We start from the raw sequence: 24,773 nt of genomic DNA on the forward strand, positions 1-24,773 counted from the left end.
CCTGAACGCATTATAATTATGTGGTCCGTCGTCGTACGGTTTTCTAAGTATACCGTCCAGTTGAAAGTATTTGAAATCTACCTTTGCGTAATAGTTGCTATAGTGTTCGCAGATTATGTAAATAGTCAACAAAACGGACACAACAATACTGGGCGTTCCTGCCGCCATGAAATCGAAAGTAGGCACCCTCTATTTTTAGTAATGGGGAATTCTGATGAGCATTTTTACAAGATAATGTACAGTGATCAATCTCATAAATTCAATGAAAAATACAAAATTGAAAACAGGAAAAACACGAACCCCCTGGAAACACAAGCGATGCTACATGTAACAGGTGCCTAGGAATAGTACGTATCTCCTGTTGTCAAGTCACATTCGCCGAGAGCGTCTCTCTTACTCCTCACTATCGTTCGTCGATTACGCATGTGCAACGCTCTTTACCGACGAGTTATTCTGGGAATCGAACCAGGAAGTAATGTTGTTGTGTCAGACGATATATTTTTCATCAAAACCAATGTTATCGGTAAGTTTTAGCAAAATAGATTCAAACATGGTAGAATTCTCATTTTTCTAAAAATGCACTAACAAACCATGTGCAACAATAAACATTATTTGGTTAGTTCCAAGTCCAATCTATTTGAATCGTTTCCATAATGTCGTCTGGTAATTATTGATGTTTATATCACATGACTGTTGCCAATGCAAAACAAGAGGCCCATGGGCCACATCGCTCACCTGAGTCACCTTGGTCCATATCAGAAGATTTTCCATATCTATTTGCATGTAAAACCGTAGTCCCTATTATGGCCCCAAACCTTCCCCTGGAGGCCATGGTTTTTGCAAACTTGAATCTACACTATGTCAGAAAGCTTTCATGTAAATGTGAACTTCTTTGGCCCAATGGTTCTTGAGAAGAAGATTTTTAAAGATTTTCCCTATATATTTGTATGAAAAACTTTGATCCCCTATTGTGGCCCCATCCTACCCCAGGGGGGCATGATTTTAACAAACCTGAATCTGCACTATATCAGAAAGCTTTCATATAAATCTCAGCTTTTCTGGCTTAGTGGTTCTGGGAAGAAGATTTTTAAAGATTTTTCCTATATATTTGTATGTAAAACTTTGACCCCCTATTGTGACCCCATCCGACCCCCGGGGGCCATGATCTTAACAATTTATAATCTGCACTATATCAGGAAGCTTTCATATAAACCTCAGCTTTTCTGGCTCAGTGGTTCTTGAGAAGAAGATTTTAAAAGATTTTTCCTATAAATTTGTATGTAAAATTTTGAGGCCCCATCCAATCCCCGGGGTCCATGATTTTAACAAACTTGAATCTGCACTATATCAAAAAAAAAAAACAACAACGAAAAAAACCCAAAAAAACCCACCAAACTTTGACCCCCTATTGTGGCCCCATCCGACCCCCGGGGGCCATGATTTTAACAATTTAGAATCTGCACTATATCAGGAAGCTTTCATATAAATCTCAGCTTTTCTGGCCCAGTGGTTCTTGAGAAGAAGATTTTTTAATGACCCTACCCTATTTTTACTTTTTCTTGAATATCTCCCCTTGGAAGGTGGCCTGGCCCTTTATTTTAACAATTTAGAATTCCCTTTACCTAAGGATGTTTTGTGCCAACTTTGGTTGAAATTGGCCCAGTGGTTGTTGAGAAGAAGTTGAAAATGTGAAAAGTTTACAGACGGACGGACGGACGCCGGAATACGGGTGATCAGAAAAGCTCACTTGAGCTTTCAGCTCAGGTGAGCTAAAAAGGTGAAGTGATTTCCTATACACAAAACACCGGAAAAACACTTAGAAACGCATATATTGGCCAATAAACAGAACAACTTACAAAGGGTCAACGAATATGCGAACTATAGTGCTGCACTTTCTAAAGCACATCTGCTCTCCTTAGAGTTCGCGGGTAAGAGAAAGAGAATTGCACGTGCAGGCTCAGAGGACTCCGAGCCCGACCAGAAATACAAAAATCCACCCCCCAAAAACCCTACACCCCCCATTTCGAGGAATGTCCCAATTCCGATATGTTAAACCTGCAGCACTGTAGCTTACAATAGATACATACAATCGCATAAATAAATGAATGAATTACACCTATGATTTACAGTATAATAAACTTTACTCTATAAAATCATAGCACTTTAGCAGTCCAAAAAGTTCACAACACAGAAAGTCACGGTCACACAACGCATCACAGAAAATCCAGTAACAGTTAAGTCACATCACAGAGTCACATACGGACATAAACTTTCCATATGAATACGTCACAGGACAGGTACCATCTTGGACATCGGACACGGCACATCACACCAGAGGACATTACATCTTCCAGGTCATCAGATCCAGAAACACCATAAGGAAATACCCCTGCCCGAGAACGGCTGGGCTACTGCAGACTAACCTACCCTTCCCAGCATTTTGGGGTACTGTGTGCATGGAGGAGTTCACACCCCTCACATAACTCATTAACTTTCTTTCGTACCCCCTTGCGATGACCAAACCTGGGTTGTCCCTGGTTCACTGTCAGTTGAACATGGAATGCATAGCCATTACCCCACGACCAATGGAAACTTGCGAAGCCACAAGCAACAAACCCACTCCGTTCATTGCTTAGACATTTATCAGGATGAAGCCTCTCAGTCAGAGAAGGAACACTACTATCCCACCAGGTCGAACCGGACAGAGCCACAAACCCCGCATCCGCGGGGTCATCTCCATGAAACGCAGACACAACACACCCTCCATCAGACCAACACACAATGGTACATCTGTCAGGTGCCTTGGGGACACACTCCCCTGGGAACTGATAGGCCACTGCTTCAATCATGACTGGGGGATTTATAATGATTAGACTGTGCCGCTCAGCTACAGTCTCTAGCACTACAACTGAGGCCTGCATGCTTTCACTCTTGCATGGAATACCAACACAGCTCTCATCACAAACCTCTGCGCATGCATCGATTTCCACCTGGAATAATCCAGACTCACCAACACGACACTCAACTGCACCCCCCCCCCCCGACTCGTCATCCGCATCCGACCATCAACGGAATGCAATACCAGAGCCCGTGCCACCTCATTATCCCGCTGTCCAGCACTACTGGTTCAACCACTCAAACCGAACTGATCATGAGCCGAGAGGCACGAGTTACCGATCACACCAGGCGGAACATCAGACAGTGCCTCAACCTGACACCCAAACTCAACATCAGTGACAAAACCATTGTCACCATCCCAACCCTCGGACACTTTGGAAGGATTATCATCCACATCGCAGAACACATCAACAGCCATGTCAACATCAAAACCCAGAGAACACCCAGAGCTACCCCAAGAAGTCAAATCACTATGGCAACCGACACTATCCCCGGTGTTCTCCAGCCCACCACCCTGGTGACTAACACCTGCCTCAGTGTCCTCCGGCCAACCACACAACTTCTCATCTGTGCCTGGTAGCACCCCTGTCTGCGCCGACCCTGTGTCCCTGACCCCTACTTCACCCTGGGCCCTCTGAACAACGACACCCGTCGACAACAAAACACTACTATCCACCACAGACACACCACTACTCGGTTTCACTGGCATTCTGACCTCATGACATACACTGTCGACTGCTGACCCTGCTGGACTGGAGGTACCTAATAAGGGTTTACAGAGCACTTGCCCCGACCTATTTTGAGCCCCAGTCCCTGGAGATCGATCAACTAACACACCCTGACTAGACAACTTGGGACCATCTCTACAGTATTCTGTACTGATATGCCTAACCAGTGAAAATCTCGATCTTGACCTGCTATGTCTAATCCCCTGTCTGACTGGCGAGCGACCAAAATTCATACCCCGTCTACATTGTCCCTATGCCCCACGGACACCTCATCCACCTGTAACTCCAACTGTGATGCTACCTGCAATGTGCCTTTCCCAAAACGCTGCTCAAAACGAGCTATTATTTCACCGAATGTCATCTCTTTCCCTTGGGAGGAGAGTATATGGAAATACTCCAGGGCTGCCCCCTCTACCGAGACACTTAATGCCAGAACACTGTCGTCGTCATTCCACCCATAATAACGGGCCAAGGTTTTGAACTTTGCGTAGAACAAAACTTACTCTAAACTACCATCATACTCGAGGCTCTCAGCCTCCACGGGGATGTAACGCCCCAACCTTCCCGAATGGCCACTTGGTGACCACGATGAGGAAGTCCCTGAGAGTCTCTCAGAGGGTCCTAACAAACAGGCTTCACTGCTGAAGGGTGGGGCGAATGAGACTTCCCTGTTTGTCCCGACTGACCCAAACTCCATATCATCTACATTCCGTCCCTGGGAATTAGATGAGTGGCCTTGTGTCCCGGGGGATTCCCTACTTACTGGGTTTACATATCCCCTACGAATCTGGGCAACACCATACACACTTGAGTTATGTGGGCTATCGTTGCTACATGTATACAGGGGCTCCCCCCCCCCAAGGGACTGCTCCCCTACTCTGGCGTAACTGCCCTACACCACCATTGATATCTGAGGTATGACTGGCCCTACTTCCCCAACTACCACCCTCCCTGGGTGATACTTCTCTGGGGTTACCACCATCGTCTCCACTGTACATTCGGATACCTGTGCCCGATTGCCCAGAATGACCACCCTGGGACAATGATGTCCCCCATAGGACGAAGTAAACTGGGTATCACTTGGCATGCTTGCCATACTGGGGATACCGATATCCCCACTGTTACCAGCATGAATGGACTGTGCATCTCAGTTCCCAACGGGGGATCCCCCACTACTGTGGTCCTCCCTGGCAACTGGTCCCTGGGAGTGCCTACACCCTAAGGAATCCAACAACCCATCCAGCAACTGTGTCTTAAATTCAAACCTAGCCTCCACGGCATCTAGCTTAGGCAAGAACTCCTCGTCCCCTGGTGCATACCCGACCTTTATCTACCCCTCAACATTGCTGTTATCGCCCCTTGCGGGATCCCTAGTATCCCTGGGTCAAGGACATATCAACTTCTCCCAGTAATGTAGTATCCCTACGCCCATGTACCTCCGGGGTACTGTACAATGGCGGTCTAATAGGTGTGATAAAACCAAATAGCTGATACACTCTGCCAGGTGCTGAGCCCCCCACGTTGTCTGCAAGCTGCCCCTTGGCCCCTGCTGTGCTACCCAGCCTAGCCTCCTGGCCCCCAGGCCACTCAACAACCCGGGACTCCCCCTACCTCGACCAAACGACCACTGTTTCCGTTCCATATCTACCCACCTAACTGCCTAGCACGCAATACACACAGCAATGCAATATAGCACCTAATGAACCTACTAGGCCTGCTGCCACACAGCTATCAAATAATATACATATACTAAACTAATCAATCACAATTGCATAATAAAAATCACTGTCGATTCCCTATCGATAAGAAACAATGCACACAATTGATCAGTTAACAAAACTAGCCTAATTCCAGCATTTCAAAATGGTTCCCACCTGCGACCATTGTTATGATCCGCGGCGCAGGTGGGCAAAATATCCTACCTGGGACGCCAATGAAGTGATTTCCTATACACAAAACACCGGAAAAACACTTAGAAACACATATATTGGCCAATAAACAGAACAATTTACAAAGGGTCAACGAATATGCGAACTATAGTGCTGCACTTTCTAAAGCACATCTGCTCTCCTTAGAGATTGTTGGTAAGAGGACTCCGAGCCCGACCAGAAATACAAAAAATCCACACACCCCACCCACCCCACCCCCCAAAAAACCCCACTACAAATGTATGGAAAGCCAGACTGGTTAAAATTAAGTAGATATTTTCCTGAATATTCGAATTATTTATGATGCAGGATCATATTTAATAAATCAATAATATACATAATCATCTTCAATCATTTGTAAGAATATAAGACTCTCTTATGAGTAGCCATGAAATATAAGGTGATTCCATCCGAGGGTTGCAAAAAAGCTGTGAAACCCGAGGCTTTGCCGAGGGTTTTACCGCTTTTTTACAACCCCGAGGGTGGAATCACCTTAATATTTCATGGCAACTCATAAGAGAGTATTTTTCTCTCATATTTCTAGAGTTTTCCGTTTTCCTTGTGCCTAGCAACGCCATTTTGAGAATTTTCCAATTAATTAATTTTTCTCTGTACATTAAAAATAACACCAGAATCGAATTCTACGACCTTCATTTTGGCAACTACGTTGCCGACAACAAATCGGCCGACGAGTGTATAAGTGAATTGTATTAGAGTTATTCCTCTTTGAATAAATCAATAATCAGGGTGCGTGACGTAACTCGACAGTCATCAGCGCGAAACATTTTGACAGACCTAATCAGAATATGCATTCACAACTGCACGTTTTTTCTTTTCTTTAAAGGAGCATTGATATTGATATTAATTAAGCAGTTATTTAATGACGAATGTGTGAAGAGGAATTCCAAGTGGTTTTTGTTGGTGAATATGGGCATGGCTAGACTTTCGTTTTTCACGCGTGCAAGGACTCGAGTCTCATGGACATTGAAGGCACTTATTTCACCTGAGACACGGACAGTAGACTTTGACAGAGTGAATGTGGAGGTAGGCCTAGAAGTAATAGACCGTGTGGGCTGGGTTTCTGTGAACGGGCATAATGCACCGGATGACATGGGTGTATGAGGAATTTTTGACTGTTGTTGAGTGTGCAGTAATTGTTCAAGGAATGTGTATTTTTGTGTCCGGTCACATACACCTGGAGATTATGAGGGACATTACAATCTGTCATTTTTTGTACAAGAGCGTTGCAGACGCTAGTGTTCGTCAATCGAGGCGAGGTAAGTTGCAAGCTAGTTGTGTATTGATTATGACGTCACGGGATATGTAAGATAACGTCACGTGATATGAAAGATAGAAATATCTTACATACCTTTCTTTCATAGAATATCTGTATCTTACATACGTAAGATATGAGAGAAATAAGAAAAAATTACTAGTATTTGGAAAGTAAATAAATGTAGGGTGGGAGAAATTAACCAAAAAATATGATTTCATTTATTATTTATCAACTTATAGAGTAAGAATTAAATTAAAGAAGACATAGTATAAATTGATTTTATTTTAGATTATAACAGGTCAAAGGTAAAAAGAGGCTAAATTATAACAGAGCCAATCTTGAAAGGTCATATGATGCAGTTACAGCAGAAGGAATGTCTGTGTACAAGGCATCGAAAATATTCTATGTGCCAACGCAAACTCTCAGAGACAGAGCAGAAGGGAAAATAACTCTCGATTCAAAAGTATGACATGCTACAATTTTCACACATGGGGAAGAAGCATTGGCACAACATTGGTTCACATGGCAGCAATTGGCTATAGATACATGAAAATGAGCATACAGCGTATGGGTAAGGACTATGTTCATTCACTCACTAAACATCTTCAAATCAAGCAAGGATGAAGTTCTGCCCAGTTAAGCACCAATTGGTTTTTATGAAAAGATGGCCAATGTTAAAGCTTGTGAAACCTCAGAAACTTTCAATAGCAAGAGCAAAAAGTGCTTCACCAGATGCAATAAAGAGATACTTTCAGAAATTGTTGACACTTATTATTCACCATGGCTTATCTGAAAAACCTCCCGGAATTTACAATATACATGAAACAGGTATATCAACATACCACTCTCCTCTCAAGGTTGTGTGTGGAAAAATATTAAACCCCCAGTCAGTTACTTCTCAGAGGTCACCAACAGTCACTCATTGCTGGTGGGAATGCTGTGGGCAAATATATACCCTGACCCATTTTATGTGTTTCCTGGGAAAAGGTGGAATCAGGAGTTCTTGAATGAACAATGAGTGAAGGTGGCTGGTCTAATGGGGCAATATTTGAAAACTACTTGACCAAACATTTTACAGCTAATGTTGGCATAACTAATTATCCAAATCAAGACCCAATACTTTGTTTGATGGACATCGTTCCCATATCAAAACAACACGTCATACTTTTTTTCCTTCCTCCTCATAGTAGTCACTTAACACAGCCATTGGATGTGGGGATCTTTGAAAGAATATTTACAACAGAGAGTGTGCTGTTTTCATGCAAAAGAACTCAGGTTGTAGTATAACAAAGTATGATATACAATGTAGCTGCTCTTACTAGAAAACCATACCTAAAGGCAATGTGTTCAGAAAATCTTATATCAGCTTTTTAAGAAGACAGGAATATTTCCAGTAAACACAAAAGCCATCACTATTGAACAAACTGCCCCATCTACCATATTTTACTCAAAACCAGCTGAAGATGATGATTATCTAGCACATGATATTGGAAGTGCTTGTGTAGTTCCTCAGGTCCATGAGAGTTTGAACGAGTCACAAGTTGAGCAAAATGTCAACAATTCAAGCACATGTAGCGGTATGAACCATGAACCATTACCAGATCATGCAACAGAAGACTTGGGCACATATGTTCTACTATCACCAGAAATTCACACCCTCAGATGTTCAAAAACCCTTAGAATTCTTCAAAACAAGAAAAATTACATCTGTTCCTGAGAAAACGAAAAAGCGCAAATTTGTCACTCCGTTCCTTGCTGGCAACTTGTCGAAGAAATCTAACATGAAAATATTAGAAACGGCAAACAGTTAAAAACTCAAACCAAGTTCGTCAGAAGAAAGAAAGAAACCGGGTTCAAAGGACCCGAATCCAAACATAAAAAACAATCGAAAGTCTCTAAAAAGCCTTCAACGGCTTCAGAAAACGAAATGCCAAGTACATAAGGTTTGAAAACAAGTAGACAAGTGCATCGACCAAATGAAGATGAGGAGAGTGATGACTACACAGATGATGATGAATTATACAGTTTGATATACCGGTTATAATGCAGCATGCTGATTATATTTTGAGGCTAATATTAAGTCTAGAGGAATTGCGTTTTATGTGAAACCTTTAAAATATATTAATAAATGCGAGAAGTATTTCGATTTTTTAAAAAAAAAACCTTTTGACAAAGAGCAAGGAAGGATAAAGGTCCCATGTGGCCCTAATTGTTTACTTAATTTTAAAATAGATTTAAAACTGTGATACCTTGGTAAATTTAAGTTCCAAGATGATGTCTATAGAATTATTTGTCACAATCATCAATGGAAATGGCAAAAACTGCCACAGATTTGAGCAAATTTAGTGTTTCTTTTGATCTTTTTACATACATTTTACTTTGGAAAACATCGAGCAAACGTTTACCTATGCATCACTTTCATATCAAGTTTTTTTCCTGCTGATGTAGGTATAGAAACTATAAAAGTTTGATCATCAAACATTTGCTTCGAATTTGTCAATAATTGGCAAAAATAATCATCTACAAGAACGTTATAGAACTCTGTGAGATAGTGTTATTGCACCTAGAAAATATGGCAATTCACAAAAGGTACGAGAAAGAAAAATATAACTTCCGGAAGAAAAAATGTGTAAAAGAAAAGACATAATTTTTACTTTTAATGAAATCCACATTTCAAAATCTTAAGTTCCTTATTCTATTACTTTTTCATTAAATCAAAATATGATTCGTATCATCATATTTCAAAGTTTATACCAGAAACGTTTAAGACAGCAGGTAATATTTCATAATTCTACGAACACAATTTTAAAGATATGTATGTTTATTCACAATGATCAACAATACAAATGTCTTTTGATCATTAGTACCTGATGAGGTAGAATTATCTGACATGAAAACACGTGACATTCATGAATTTTTACAAGATAAACAACAGTTGCGACGAAAGTTTGCAAATTTACAAAACTTCATTAATTTAACAACACTGCAGTATTCTGATTTGTCTTTGCATGCTGAAAAAGAAAACAAAAATTAAAGTCAACGCAACTGGTGCAAGCTGTACAAGGTCGGTGTTAAGTAAAATCAACTTTAGATTTTATCAATGGCATTATGAGTTTAAAAATTACGTATGGATACTAACTCTCAACACAACGTCCCATTTTGCAGACTTTGACAGTCTTTGGGCGCTGGACAGAAGCACAGTGACGCCCTGCTGAAATTTTCGTTTTAGCCCACACACAGCTGAGAGTTCTGGTTTTGAAACCGTTGTGTTCACATTCACCAAGACACTGCGGATATAAAAGACGTGTCAATCATATGGTACACTGTGATATCGTTATGATGGACAACTCTGTGAAATAAATGTTGACTCTCTCTCTCTCCCTCTCTCTCTCTCTTTCTCTCTCTCTCTCTCTCTCTCTCTCTCTCTCTCTCTCTCTCTCTCTCTCTCTCTCTGACTTTTTACTCAACCACAATAATTTTCGAAGTTTGACCAAAAATACCCCTAAATGTAAAATGAAATAAAATCATCACAATGGTAGTATACTTAAAAAATGACACTCCCTTCTTCCTGTGGCTACATGTACAAGGAAGGAATCAATAATTATGCCAATCAGAATATATTATAGAGTCAGAATTACATCAATTTTGCTATGTTCCCAGGTGTAGGCATACCTCTGTCCATTTAGAAGCAGTCCAGGTTGCCTTGCAGTCATTATTTGAACATTCTTTTTCAGATGGAGGAATGTGGCCCAGTTTGTCACAGTGTGAAGTATCATTCATAATTTGACCATTTGATAAACAATGTACTTCTCGTCTTCGTAAAGCAACCCTATCTCTCACACATTCTGTCGATGAACACTACAAGAGAATTAACATATTAGGATCATCCTTATTTCTAGATATTCTTAGAATGGTTAGCAAACAAGATGATTTTATACCTCAGACCAGTTTCCTAAATGCCATTCCACGCAAGGAAAGGTATTACAGCTTTGAATCAACAATGGTGCTCTGTGTCCAGCTTTAGTGCAGTACCTCACCGGAAACACTTCATAGTAGTCACGTGTTATGATTTCACAACTGACATTTCGCGATTGTAACCCTCCACCACATGTAGCCGAACACGGACGCCAGTCCGACTGAACGAGATAGAGAGGACTATACCTCCTGGACACAGGGTCAATCTGTTTTGTGGATATGCTTCGTGCCACTAAATTTAATGGTTGAAATCCAGAGAGGTACTTCTCTCTCAACATTGTAGCTTTAAATATGTCATACACACTGCTAAAGGTTAAAGTAGAACTTGATTGTAGGGATCCTGCCTTACACGAATATATCCCAGAATCCAATTCTGGAATGGCGTGTTTGATTTTCAAAAACCTTTTCCGGGTTAACTTTATCCTTCTAGAATAAGTAATATTTGTTCCATTTTTTAACCAACTTATATCTGTTAATAGTATTCCCCTTGTGGGACACTTGAGCAGTACTGTTGTTCCCGGTAAGATTGCTGCTGACATGCCAATTGTAAGTTTTACACGTTTGAGTTTATCGAGTTGAAAGAACTGCACATCCATCGATCTCAATTTGGGTTTTGGGCACACAGATTGATTGCACTTTTGGATATCTATCGGTTGTTTTCTCAGATCACACAAGCTGGAGGTAATATTTATGTACTGTCCTTCTGCATTCTTTTTAGCACAGTAAACATCGCGCCACTGATATCCAGAACCACATGTTACGGAACACTAAAATAATTCCATGAAAAGGATAAGAACAATGCTGTTTCTTGAGCATTGGATATAAGGTATAATCAACTGATATCCTGTACTGAAAATCCAACAAAATTGGCCATAATATCATAGGTATTATAGTTTTGCTTACCTCCCTTTTCCCAGTTAGTTCTTCCCAATTATATTTACCTGTGACCAAGCACCAGCCATCCACTCGGAATTACAGTCTACGTTATTGCACTTTCTGTTGCGCGTTGGGATGGGTTGTTCACACATGTAGTCTGGAAGATGGATCACGTTTCGGTAACCAGCAGCAAACTCCTGGATGCACTCTACATCGCGGTGCATGATTCCACCTCCACAGCTCACCGAACACATCCCAAAATCACCAATTTTCCATCTGAGTAGAATTGTATTGGATACAAGAAATCATAATGCAATCGCTAATATTTTGTTAACGATAAATCTTTCTATGTTAAAGTAAACACACTTTCCAGTATACCGATCTTGTCAGGGGCATTACATAACCGGTGTATATGAAATCACAATACACAATTGTCTTGCTTTTGGGGCATTGGAGAATTAAAACAAGTATGAGGATTAGTAAAGTAATAGTACATGTGTGATGTAGTGTTACCTTTGTGGACAATTGATATCATTGCATACTCGTCTGTCAATGGGGATAAGCCGTGCATTACTGCAATACCTTTCATCGACTGAAGAACCGTTATGTATATTAACACATCTAATGATTGTTTCTTGTACACCTGAAATGATTGGTAAAGAAAAACGTTTCTATCTTTAAAGAATATTGGTTCTTGACTTGATATGTATAGTGCATAACAGATTTGTTCTTGCCATAATCATGAAAATGAATTTCACAAAAAAGTAGAATTCAAGAGTGTTCATCTAAAGAATTTAAGATGAAAATGATGTTAGAATTGCTCAAGACATAAAAATGAAGATGGAAAAATGTTTGGTTTTCAAGTATTTTGATATTAAGCAATTTTCCTTTTGTGTTGTGTAAGTATCTCTATACAGATTGCAAGAAGCACTTACCTCCGAGACAGCTTCTGCTGCATGGCGTCATCCCCACAATACGGTACTCAAACTGATCCACGCACTCTTGTATTACGCAAGGCGACGACTCCACAGGCCTTGTACCTGTAAACGCATCCAAAGAAAATATTATCCTCGGATATTAATCGTAAATCATTTGATGATACTGCGCTTAGTAAAGAGAAACCTTGATAGATAGATAGAGAGATAAATAGATATAGAGATAGAGAGAGAGATATACATGTAGATAGATTGAGAGAGGGGAGAGATAGATAGATAGATAGATAGATAGATAGAGATGTATGAATTGTTCTTCTGTAACAGCAACATTGAAGACAAAATAACACTCTACATACCAGCGCATTCTTCTTCCGGAAGTTCCGACATTTTGTCTGTGCTCGGGACAAAAACTTGGCAGCTGACGACACGCCACTTCCGTCCTTTACCACAAGTTACGCTACATGGCTGCCATTCTCTTGCCACGAATCTATTAATATCAATGATATTCAATCAAAATCGCTCTCGCTTTCTCATACAATGTAATAAAACTTCTTATTCTTACAGGTATTGTTGCCGCTTTAACCATCAAGTCCAAATTTTCAGCAATAGCATCCTTGTCTCGATTATATACTTTCTTTGGATTAATCGCGATAAAAAAATATATATATTTAGTCATGCAATGATATTTTTACTAATTGCATTTCCAACCCAAATCGCATGTTATCAAACGAATCTTAATAGAGTTATTACGCTTTTAAATTGAAAATTAGACCTTAAAAACCTTTACCGATATTATCATAAAATTTCTGTCATGCTCCATATCTCATTAGAAATTAATTCCTCATCACCTGAAATTTAATATATGACCTTGCACACCTATTAAGCCCACCCCAGACAATTAAACCGTGTATTTTGGAATGTTAACAGTGTAACGTTACAGCACCATTGTGCGTTCTAAAACCGATTTATTTGCCTGCAGTATTGAGTTACAGGGAGTCAGTCCCCGCCTATGTTTACACTTTGATCGTATTATCATTACTCAGCGCGGTACAGCTATTATCTAGTACCTTGGGCGGTGTTCCTTCCTTTCTGTGCGATTTTGCGGGGGTATTCGTTTTATTGATCTGCTATCCGACTCCCCGATCATCACTTCTTGAATATCTAGATTGCACACAAAGATTATGTAAAAAATTCAGTAGGTGTGTTACAGTACAAATCTCAATCGTAATATCTGTGTAAATAACATAAAAGTTTGTTACATACATCCTGCTGAAGTAAATGTTCGTTACAACAATTGTCTATTTTTGAAATTTAAAATATAAAATTAATTTCATGTAAATTTATAATTCAATCTTTATGGTTTACTATTCAAAATGCAGTGCAATGTTTGAATGTTGTATATGACATACAAAATTATGTTAATTTGATACGTTAGAAGTATATACAAAAATGCATGGTCATGCTGCTTCATATCATTACTGTACCTTTAAGCATGTAATCTGCATAGCTGGCATCTTTAAAAGAACAAGTATTGTCACTCTAACGTCTAGCAAGCATGGATATAGAATTATAGCGTCGAAATACCAAATATATGACACCATATAAATGTAAAATTGAATATTGCAAAAACACTTATCCCAAGTACAACAATCTATTGGTAGATAATATTAATTATTTTGATACAGAGTTCATTTCCCTTGTTAGTCATATTCATAAACATTTCATGCAAATAACATTTTAGCTGTAACAGAATTACTTAACTCGACCCATACCATATTGAAATGAACACGAAATCGTAGTGTTACAGGGTTGGACCGTTATTGGTTTAGATTTTAGATCACAGAATTCCTTTCCGAAATGTTGGCAGACGACACCTCTGCGTTGAACTCCGGTACCACATGTTACAGAACACTGTGTCAAATTAAAAATCGTCGGTTATGTATTTGGTTTCCAATGTCATAAATAAATACTCGAAACATTATTTAAAAATAAAACATACAGGACAAGTAAGAGCCAAACAGACTTAACACTGAGATGATGCCTTTATTTAAATATATTTTTCTAATTTGAAAACACATGAAGGTACGAACTACGACACTTCATGCCGGCATACTTCCATGAAGAGCGTTGGCGGTTCAAGAAAAGTATGCCAGCGTGAAGCTCGCAGTTCATACCCTTATGTATTTTCAATTTTTCATTTCATTTTCATTTCCATTGGAATTCTCAGTCGTTAAATTAAATGGACTATATTTATCAAGATTTATATGTGCTTTGTTTACATCTACATTATATAAGTGGGGAAATGACTATTATTACAATTTGTAAAGGTACCAAAGGCAAAAACATTGGAAATCTAAATATCTTAAGGTTTGAATTTATAAAACATTTTGTTTAGCTTTCACGTTTTATGCGGAAATCACAGAGCACACATACATTTGCCTAATATGCTAAATATGCATGATCTCATTGGGTTTTTTTTTAAACATATGAAATGCAGCACAAATTTGTTCTTTACATTGAAAGAAATATTTCTGAATATATGGATACGTCCGTACAATGCCTGCTTCCCATTTTGTAAAACCACATTACTTACAGGTGACCAATGACCAACATGCCATAAAGGACAGAATTTGATGTTACACGGTCGTCTGATTTCTGGTGTCATTGCGTTACAGAGCGCTTCGCTGACATACGTTTGGGTAGAATTTGGATGGAACAAAACACATCGCCTGACTCTAGAAGAGAACTTCACTGCGCATGAGCAGTTACTCCACGAACCAAACACCCAATCATACCTACAATTCATATAAAGAGTTTTGGATAAAAATCACCTCGGTGTATATTGCCATATTGCTTATGACGAATTGACATTAACGACCAAATCTGAACCGCAATGTTGACACTGTGAGTTATGATATCAGATTATTCGAATTACGGTATTAAGAGGAGGGGTGGGGGTGTTCAATTCTTTAAGAATCTAAAACATACACAGGTGCAATAACCGGTATGGATTCTTACAAAATATTCCATGCACTTATCGTGATTTGAGGAAGATCCCTATGATACTAGTATATATTATCAAACCTTTTTTAATTTTAATGGTTAACTTCTCTTTCAAGTTATGGTAAAGTTTTACCCGTTGGTCAGATGATTTTCCGGTTTGTGTAAATAGTTCAGCCTTTATGATAAGTACTTTATAATTATAATATCAGATAACCAGGAAGGATCACACAGGGGTGAGAATACATCATTGAAGAATATATTTGGAAGTCCAAACATTAAAACTGTCCTTACTGCAGAGTCGGTCTTATCAAACGTTAGTTCCACAATAACAAGCTCACCTCCCTTCACATTTGCGTGCTTCGCACGTTTGAGTGTAACCTCGTGGCTTATCCTGAGACAGGCATCTTCTCGAGCTGACTCGTGCGCCTGACACTCTGTTCACACACATCAACTTCCTTCTTTTGTATCCTTAATATAAAGCATGATTTCGAAACTTTGAATGCAGATTTATACAAATGTATTGTGACCTTGCTTCATAAACACAGTAATCAAGGTCACAGACTTCTTATCATTGCAGTAGCCATCATCTCAAAAGTCAAATAGGGCATTCTTTTCCAATCTCAATTTGTTTTAATTGTTTGTATGGGTTAATGATGAATAATAATTGTTAATAATGGTAATGAATTAAGGAATGTCCTGTTATGTGAATACATTGCCAAACATTAAAAAAAAGAAGCTTTTGTCATTGAATCGCAAATACCAAAATACGTAATTACAAGTAAATACTTCGTTAAGATCCAACGAATCAAAAGTGTGAAAGGAAATGAAAAAGCATGTTACCTACACCACAAGTCGATGAACATTCACCAAAGCCAGATTGTACCCATCGGAATTTTGTCTGATGTCGAGAGATACACGAATCGTTTCCACCACAGACACCACAATCATCCACTTCTGTATTTGATCCGAGTATTTCATCGCACCCCACATGCTACAAAAATGTATGAAATTTCAAATCAAACATTCAAAGTTTTGTTCATTACAACTGAAAGCAAATAATAACCAGGGGTCATTGAGTCGCAAAAAAAGAGGGTGATTCTTTTCTTCTGTATCATCTATCTCAAGCAGAAGACCCGCGACTGTTAGAAACTTCAATCGCTGAGAGTTTCTCTAACAATCTAGTTAACAATAAACATCAGATGTGAAAATTACAACCGCATGGGTAATAATACGATATAGATTAAGTACTCTTTTAAAACATGATATGTTGTAAATACATGTTCTTGTATATTTTCTGCTATACATGTATGTTATATTTAGATATACCCAGCATTCACCGCCAATACACATATCCTTAAAACCATTCCGACACTTCGTTCCGTCCAGCACACTGTCAGCAAACCGGTGGATGACATCAGATCCCTCGGCCTGGCAGTAGAGAGCGCAAGGACTAGTGGAGTCGTGATACGGGATCCATTTCAGCAGTTGTCCTGAATACGACTGATTGTTAAAGGACGAGCATTGCATGGACCGAAAATCGTCTTCATTACCAAAACATTCCTAAATATAGAAATACTTTTTTTGAAAGAATTGCAAAACGCAAAAGTTTAGGGTCTATGTATCGTATTGGTTTTATCCCGACGTAAAATGATTCTCAAATGTTTTATGAACAAAGTTTCTCACGTTTTGTTGAAGATCTAGAGTGTATGGGACTACTTTCCGACATTATGTTTTTCATAGAAATATGCTGGAGATAATGAATATAAGACTTTTACCTGATTTTTTTCATCATGATTATATGAATATTTCTGATGAAAAACTACTAAAAGTAACGTTTTCAGTTTAAAAAAAGGGAAAACACACACCCACAAAAAATTGATAAATAAAAACCCTTACAAACAAACAATCATTAAAAACAAGCAAACAAAAATCATGCACTGTATTCAATATGCCGGTGGGAAAGCCTCAAGGCATGTCTTCTCATATAGTTTCAAAACCTAAAGAGATTTCATAAATATAAATGTCGCTCATTTTCTCTTATTTAAAAAAAAAAAATCAGATAATATTGGTGGTCGGTACGTGCTTCATGCTTTTGGCCATACCGATTGGGATCTTATAAATATGTATGGGACGCCAATTTCACTAAAATGAAAGAAAATGCATTTTATCAATTGTGCACTATAGTTTACGAATGCTAAACAAAGTTTATCACTGTATGAATACAGGTTAACGTTAGGACATTTTTGTTGATACCATCACTTCCTGCTTAAAACGTATGAAAGGGAGAAAGTATGGACATGGGAAAAACCAATCAAACTGTAATCCCCACCCCCACCCCCAATCTTACGCTTTTACAATTCTTTTAGCCCAAGGTATGTCATCGTCGCACGCCATGGCTGATACGTACGCTCCTCTTCCCAGTGGAGTGTACGTTCCAGCCGTAGTGTGCGATGATGAAGGTATGGATGAAAATATCAAAACACAGTATTAATTATTTTTGACACATATTGTGCAAATAACATGAATACGTTGTTCATGATTCTGTCTATAGTTTTTAGTATCATTAAATCATTCACCAAACCAATGATAATGATTGGTGTATATTCAGATCAAGCGGCAAATATCAACGGAGAAACATGGCATGCAGTAATATCGCTAGATCGTTCACGATTGTTTAGAGTTGTGAACTGTACTGTATAATGTATATTACTATTCCTATCTAGTGATCAGTCATCCAAAAAATTACTTTGTTAAACACCACTCTGATTCCACGCACAATTACTCTGAAGTTGAAATAAAAAATATGCTGGAGTTCCTCATTGACAATATCTTCGTGGTCTTTGGTGATCAGGTCTTCCAACAATCTATTGGAAACCCCATGGGGACGAATTGTGCTCCTTTGTTAGCTGATTTGTTTTATATTCCTATGAAGCAGAATTTATTTTTAAAAACTTCTACGTGAGAAGAAAAAATCTCTTGCTGTGGCCATTAATTCCACATTTAGATATATCGACGATGTATTATCTATTAACAATAATACTTTTCATTCATATGTCGATTCAATATATCCAAGTGAACTCGAAATAAAAGACACCACAGAGTCGTCCACTTCTGCTTGATATTTTATTGAAAGTAGATATTAACGGCAAACCAACAACTCAACTTTAAGACAAACGGGATGATTTCAACTTCTCCATCGTCAACTTCCCATATTTATGTAGTAATGTTCCATTATCACCTGCATATGGTGTTTACATCTCTCAACTGATTCGATACGCAAGAACGTGTTCTGCGTATGGTCAGTTTTTGAATCGAAGCAGGCTACTGACAAACAAGTTGATGGTGCAGGAGTTCCAACAGTCTTGTTTAAAATTAGCATTTCGCAGATTCTATGGTCGTTATAACGATCTAGTTTGCCAATACAACCTGTCATTGGGTCAAATGCTGTCTGACGTGTTTCATGCCGATTGTTAGGCCGGTTTGGGCACATTGATTTTGACTATGGATAACTCCGTTTACCTGATCGGGATATAGGGCTCACGGCGGGGGTGGCCGGTCGGCAGGGAATGCTTGCTCCTCCTAGGCACCTGATACCACCTGGTATATCCAAGGGTCTGTATTTACCCAACTCTCTATTTTGTATTGCTTATAGGAGTTATGAGATTGATCACTGTTCGTTATCTTCACCTTTCATTGCTGTATTTACGATGTTAAACTATGAATGACAAATAGTATTCATAAAATTATTGATACAACTGTAATTTGTAGTTTATGATCATTAATTAAATATCAATCTATAGTATTTTTTAAAATATAGTGGTCCTTTGAAAATTATCATTTAAAATTTACATAATTTCGCGATAAGTCAAAATGTTATTGATTAGCAATTTTACACCATATTGAGTGTGAATTATAGTAGACACGCAATGATATATCAACAAAAATTATTCACAGATTAATAATTGTAAATTAATTAGTTAACGCCTCACACAAGGAAATTAAAGTCAACAAGTATTAACTTTACATGCAGTTTATGTTTCGTAAAATGTGCTATACAATAGATAAACATATAGTTTTTCAAATGTAAAATGTTCATTCCGTTTTGTGAAATTGGTGTTATACAGCTTTCGAAATTGACTTAAATTATGAAAAACACCAAGTTTTCAAAGGTTTTGAAATGATATTTGCTCCAAGGTCTATGGTATGGTATTCTTCTTTAAAACTTGAATACCCAGCTTTCAAATTTCGCGACCACGATCACCATCGCGAATCGACTCAATGCATTGCGTTTCAACATACATGTAGTTAACTTCCAGGATTAAAGTATACCAAGCAACCAAAGTGTTAAGCAGCAATTATCATCCCTTCTAAATCTCTTGTTTACAATATCGGTGTTTCGTGTTCTTTTCGTCATGGGTGTGAGAAAGTGTTAACAAAAACTATCCTGTAAATGAATGATAGAATAGTTCCACGGTATGTGGCTGTTGAAACCCAACGCATCGTAATTTATCATACTGGTCATTTTAAGGAAATTAATTGCTCTCTCATGTGACCTCTCCGTGTTCATCCTCTGTTATTAAATAGATATTAATGAAAATGGGCGTATAAGAATGAAACATAAATAACAGCTCGATTCTTCAGAATGAGGGATATTTTACAATCTATTATTCTTCCCTGGCAGTTATCGTACAAAATGCAAACAATAAACAAACATCCTCGCCGCAATCTAAACAGACATTTTTTATGTATATGTTTCAGTAGTTAATCTGCTGTTCATTCTTGTGAAAAGCAAAACATCTTTCAAAACATATTCAAGGTTTCATTTTATCATTTTTTTGTCTCGTAGAATATGTTGCCCCTCTCCAATTAGGAGTTTTTGTTTCTTCCGAAATTAATGGGAAATGTGCTTAAATCTAAAGCGAACACCTGAAAATGACGGAGAAGTTGTTCGTACAAATGTTGGATGTTTGATTAAACTCTGTTCAAACTCGAAGACGTCTTGTAAAAAACTACAAGACTAACAAAGTTGGACTATTGAAATCGAAATACAAAACAAGAATCGAATTAAAATGTTCTTAACACCATTCATCATACTCTGAATGAATAAAAATGTTTTGGGATTTAACAATGATCGGACCTGAGAAGTCTATCTCATTCCTATTTTAAAACACGTCGTCTTCTTACGACCGCAATCAGTTTTAAAGTATGCATTTTCAATACGTTCTTTGACAGATGAAAACCGGCATTGTATAATGAAGAAAAAAAAACTCTCGGGAATTGTGGAGTAGTATCTCGCATCACGTAATAAGACTTAAATAACGACCAGTCTATTGTAAAAATGTTCCCCAAAAGTGGGAAATATACATTTTTTATGAACTTGAATCATTACATGAACAGTATGTGTACACCATAATCTCATATCTTTGAACGGTTTCACAGGCCTTGGTCTCTACAACTTTAAAACATTTCCAACTCGTTTCAGTCGACTCTTAATCTCGACAAAATAGTTCACTCGTAAACAAAATTTTGGTTCGGGATTCACACAATGAGTTTTAAAGCATCTGTTATCAATAGTCATTCCAAAATATATACAAATCCAAACTTTCTTAATTCCATGGGACAAATGACGTCAAAAGCACATTGGCTTCCTCCTAGCTAGTGATTAACACGAACTGGATGCATTACCTGAGTGTTACATGATTTATACTGCACGTCTTCGGACTGGCAACCTCGAGCGATTTTCTGATGTTTGATACACCGTCTGACCCGATAGGCGGCGCCACCATTACAAGTTCTGGAACAAGCGCTCCATTGTGTCCAAGGACTCCAATAATCACTGGATACCTGTGGGAAGGAAATTCCTAGATAATCACGTGTCTCTAGATAAGCTAAAGAAAGAAAGATTATCAAATATAAATAAACTACGGAGAAAATCGAATAATATTCTAAGTACATTCTAATATTCTAAGTAAATAAGTATATATATATATATATATATATATATATATATATATATACTGTATATATATATATATATATATATATATATATATATATATATATTAAAAGAAATAGAATAAACAGTACACAAAGTTAAAAATTTAACGCAAGCGCTTTCATTTTATAATCCTCAGGCGTTACATTTTAGATGCATTTTATATTTATATGTTATTTTGTAATTTTTTTAAAATGTAACGCCTGAGGATTATAAAATGAAAGCGCTTGCGTTAAATTTTTAACTTTGTGTACTGTTTATTCTATTTCTTTTAATATTTTATACAGGACACTGTGATTTTTTTTAAAAACACAATTTGGATATATATATATATATATATATATATATATATATATACTGTATATAAAAAAAGAACAGGACGGATGGTGTTCAACAATTACAACAAAAATTCGGTTGAAGGCATGTTTACTTTTTTCTAAGTAAAGAGGATGGTAAACTTTATTGCGCAAGTATAGAGTTATGTAGCTATATATCTGTTTGAAGACCTATTTTTACAGTATCTAAATGCATCTAAAATGTAAATGCCCAAAGCTTCTGAGCGTTGAACTTGAGCAACATTCACGGTATGCATGGTTCAGATTTTATCCTTTATTTTATTTTTTAAAATGTCTTTTATCGATGATAATAAAAGCCTATGTTTAACTTTATTTCAGATAATAGCTTAATATATCATGAAAGGTTAGGTGTCGGTAACTAAAATAAGATATTTTAATCTTCAAAATGTAAACTTGCAAGTTGGTAATTTTAACACGATTTTTATCAGGTATGGTTGCTGAGTGATAATGGATTTCATATATATATACACACACTTATAACTCGTATAATTTAGTTACATTTATAATTTAATTATGTATGCAAAATAGTAGAGGGTATACATTGTAATAGAAGAAGAACCATGGTGATAAATTGGATTAATTTGGATTTACATGGACACTCGTACTTAATTGATAATTTATGAAGACATTGCCCTTTCCCTTTCCTTCACGTCAGTAGCCGGTATCTAGCAGTGTTATCTTTTGTTTTGAGAGATTCATGGTTTGCCTTGAATAAACTTTCGAGTTAGAAGAATTCGTCTCCCCGATACCCATCGTCAAGCAGAGAGCGAGAAATTACATTTTGTAATGTACATGCAAAGAAAGTGACATGCACCAATTGTTGTGTATGAAATAAAGCCTGAAATATATGCGAGGTGATCTGGCGATCCATATGAAGTAAGTTACATCAAAGATATGCTAGATACTTATCAGATCTCTCTATGGCATCGGCTACTAGTCATTTATACAATAAATCGTCAAATTTTGTGAAGGTCAAGAGAAAAAGCAGAGTTAAAACTAAAAAGACCTTGAAGATTTTATGCAGCAGAATTATTTAGAAGGATATTTTTGTTCAGCTCTATTTATCATTTACATTGTGTGTAAATTCAATTCAATGGAAAACTTGGTTCTTATTTTAAAAGATTAAAACAAGGATATATACATACGTATATAAAGTCGAAAGGATAATAAACATTGAAAATTAGAGTTAAGTTTTCACATAAAACACACTTCACAATAACGGATTTTACTATTCCCTTACTATGATAAAACAAACTTATACACTGTGTACATATACACTGAAATGGTATCATTTTTTCTTTTTTAAATATAGATGATGCAAAAAATATTAGAAGAAATTGCACTTACTGTACACAGGAGAAAAAATATATCTACATATACAAACAGAATCTTCATTCTGGCGAAGAATCCATCATTTTAAAACTATAAAATCCCGATTTTCCCCCCGTCACATCTCGATTTGCGGCTCCTAGCTACCACTGTCACCGATGCGGAACGTTTGATTCTCCTCCGGGAATCTCGGCCTTTTAAATTGAAAGATACGACAAACCCAGATTGGACAAAAGAAGAATCTTGTAAATGAAATGATAGTAAAAACTTGATCCGTGTTAATAAACGACCCTACGAAAAATGTACATCTAAACTTCAGAAAAATAGATATCCCCAGTCTCCAGAGTGAAGCACTGATAAGGAAACCCGATACGACCGCGGAAGGTGTTCTCTCGATCTCTATTGGTGCGGTTGACCATGAGGTAAAGAGACTTTAAATTTGCGAGTTTCATTTGTAAATCACCCTCTCAAAAACCGTGTGTGTTCTTATGCAATGCACCTCTTTCAAAATATTTACGGTGCTCTAAACAAAGAGAAGCGGTACGTGATAAACAAAGTGAAGTGTGGAAAACTCTCTGAGAGGGGGCCTGTTTCCTTTATCTTGTTAAGATATAGTTAGCCAAACATATGACTCTTAATTAAAGCAGGAGAAGATAAAACATTTTAGAATATGGGGCAACCTGGTAAACGGTATTGTATGGAGGCTAATTCATTTTGCAAAATCAAAATTGTCTCAGTCAGAGTTCGCATTACAGAAGCTCATCAAAGATTTGTCGGGTATATGTACTTTACATCTGGAAAACTGAAATTTAAATACCAATGTAATTCAAATGATATTTAAAGTCACAGAAGCATCTGATGAATGCTGTCAAAGTTCGCAAAATTGGACACCGGTATATTTTCCGGAGAGAACGAGATTGCACTAAATACTAGTTTACTATTAGATCAACTGTATTGATGTATGAAAAATATTGTTACCCGAGAAAGGGAATAAAATTAAACAAATGAAAAACGCAAGCGCACTACTGAAAAAGAGAGAGTTGAAATTCAAGTATAACAGTAAACACCTTCACAGTGAAGAGTTGAAATTAATCTGAATGACACAAATCAGTAAAGTTATGTCCCCCTCGAGTTACATTTACAAAATGTACCTAATTTGTACTTTTTTTGATATGGGGAGACATTTTACGGAGACTCTTCTTGAAAAGTTTCGTGGGAAATCACAGTATCTGAGATATATCAACTAGAGACAACCTATCACCATACGTGAGCTGGTGACGTTGACCTTAGACCTTTTAGACAGAGGATAGAGACATTTCATGTGAAATTTCATTGCTTATTCTCAATTAGTATTTGAGTTTATGCAAATGATTTCTTACCATCTGAACCAGTGATCTTCATCTTTTGACATAAAAACATCACGACCATAAAATCTATATGACGTGTTATTACTAAATCTCAAATAGTATCCGAG

The 24,773-nt window shown here is 37.5% G+C and overlaps 1 protein-coding gene and 1 long non-coding RNA gene across 4 annotated transcripts; one reads left to right on the top strand and one right to left on the bottom strand.

The window, feature by feature from the left end:
- Positions 1-466: 466 nt before the first annotated feature.
- On the top strand, positions 467-7,588 carry LOC125650799 (uncharacterized). The gene is made up of 2 exons (XR_007361123.2): positions 467-523; positions 6,399-7,588. It is a non-coding gene; the product is annotated as an uncharacterized LOC125650799 (long non-coding RNA).
- A 2,045-nt stretch (positions 7,589-9,633) lies between these two features.
- LOC125651906 (ADAMTS-like protein 3) lies at positions 9,634-23,811 on the bottom strand. 3 transcript variants are annotated; one of them, XM_048880748.2, is made up of 17 exons: positions 23,318-23,811; positions 21,305-21,463; positions 16,946-17,179; positions 16,460-16,610; positions 15,958-16,087; positions 15,210-15,411; positions 14,389-14,527; positions 14,101-14,130; positions 13,684-13,777; positions 12,973-13,103; positions 12,617-12,721; positions 12,195-12,324; positions 11,747-11,957; positions 10,769-11,572; positions 10,503-10,688; positions 9,970-10,117; positions 9,634-9,841 (listed from the first exon to the last, which is right to left on the bottom strand). In XM_048880748.2, the coding sequence occupies exons 1-17, from the start codon at positions 23,363-23,365 to the stop codon at positions 9,738-9,740; spliced, it is 3,006 nt and encodes a 1,001-aa protein (XP_048736705.2). In that variant the 5' UTR covers positions 23,366-23,811; the 3' UTR covers positions 9,634-9,737. The 3 variants fall into 3 exon arrangements, with proteins under 3 accessions (XP_048736705.2, XP_048736706.2, XP_056022833.1); XM_048880749.2 differs by lacking the exon at positions 14,101-14,130; XM_056166858.1 differs by lacking the exon at positions 9,634-9,841 and having other exon boundaries at positions 9,992-10,117; positions 10,469-10,688.
- Positions 23,812-24,773: the final 962 nt, after the last annotated feature.

This window comes from Ostrea edulis, chromosome 5 (genome assembly GCF_947568905.1).
Source record: "Ostrea edulis chromosome 5, xbOstEdul1.1, whole genome shotgun sequence".
Lineage (NCBI taxonomy): Eukaryota > Metazoa > Mollusca > Bivalvia > Ostreida > Ostreidae > Ostrea > Ostrea edulis.

What these genes read in the sequence shown, in the direction of transcription:
- LOC125651906 (XM_048880748.2), bottom strand. Translation starts at nt 23,365, where the DNA reads ATGAAGATTCTGTTTGTATATGTAGATATATTTTTTCTCCTGTGTACA. An exon ending in TATTTTTTCTCCTGTGTACA is followed by an intron (nt 21,464 to 23,317) that starts GTAAGTGCAATT and finishes TCCTTCCCACAG; the next exon opens with GTATCCAGTGATTATTGGAG. An exon ending in AATGGGACGTTGTGTTGAGA is followed by an intron (nt 9,842 to 9,969) that starts GTTAGTATCCAT and finishes TTTCTTTTTCAG; the next exon opens with CATGCAAAGACAAATCAGAA.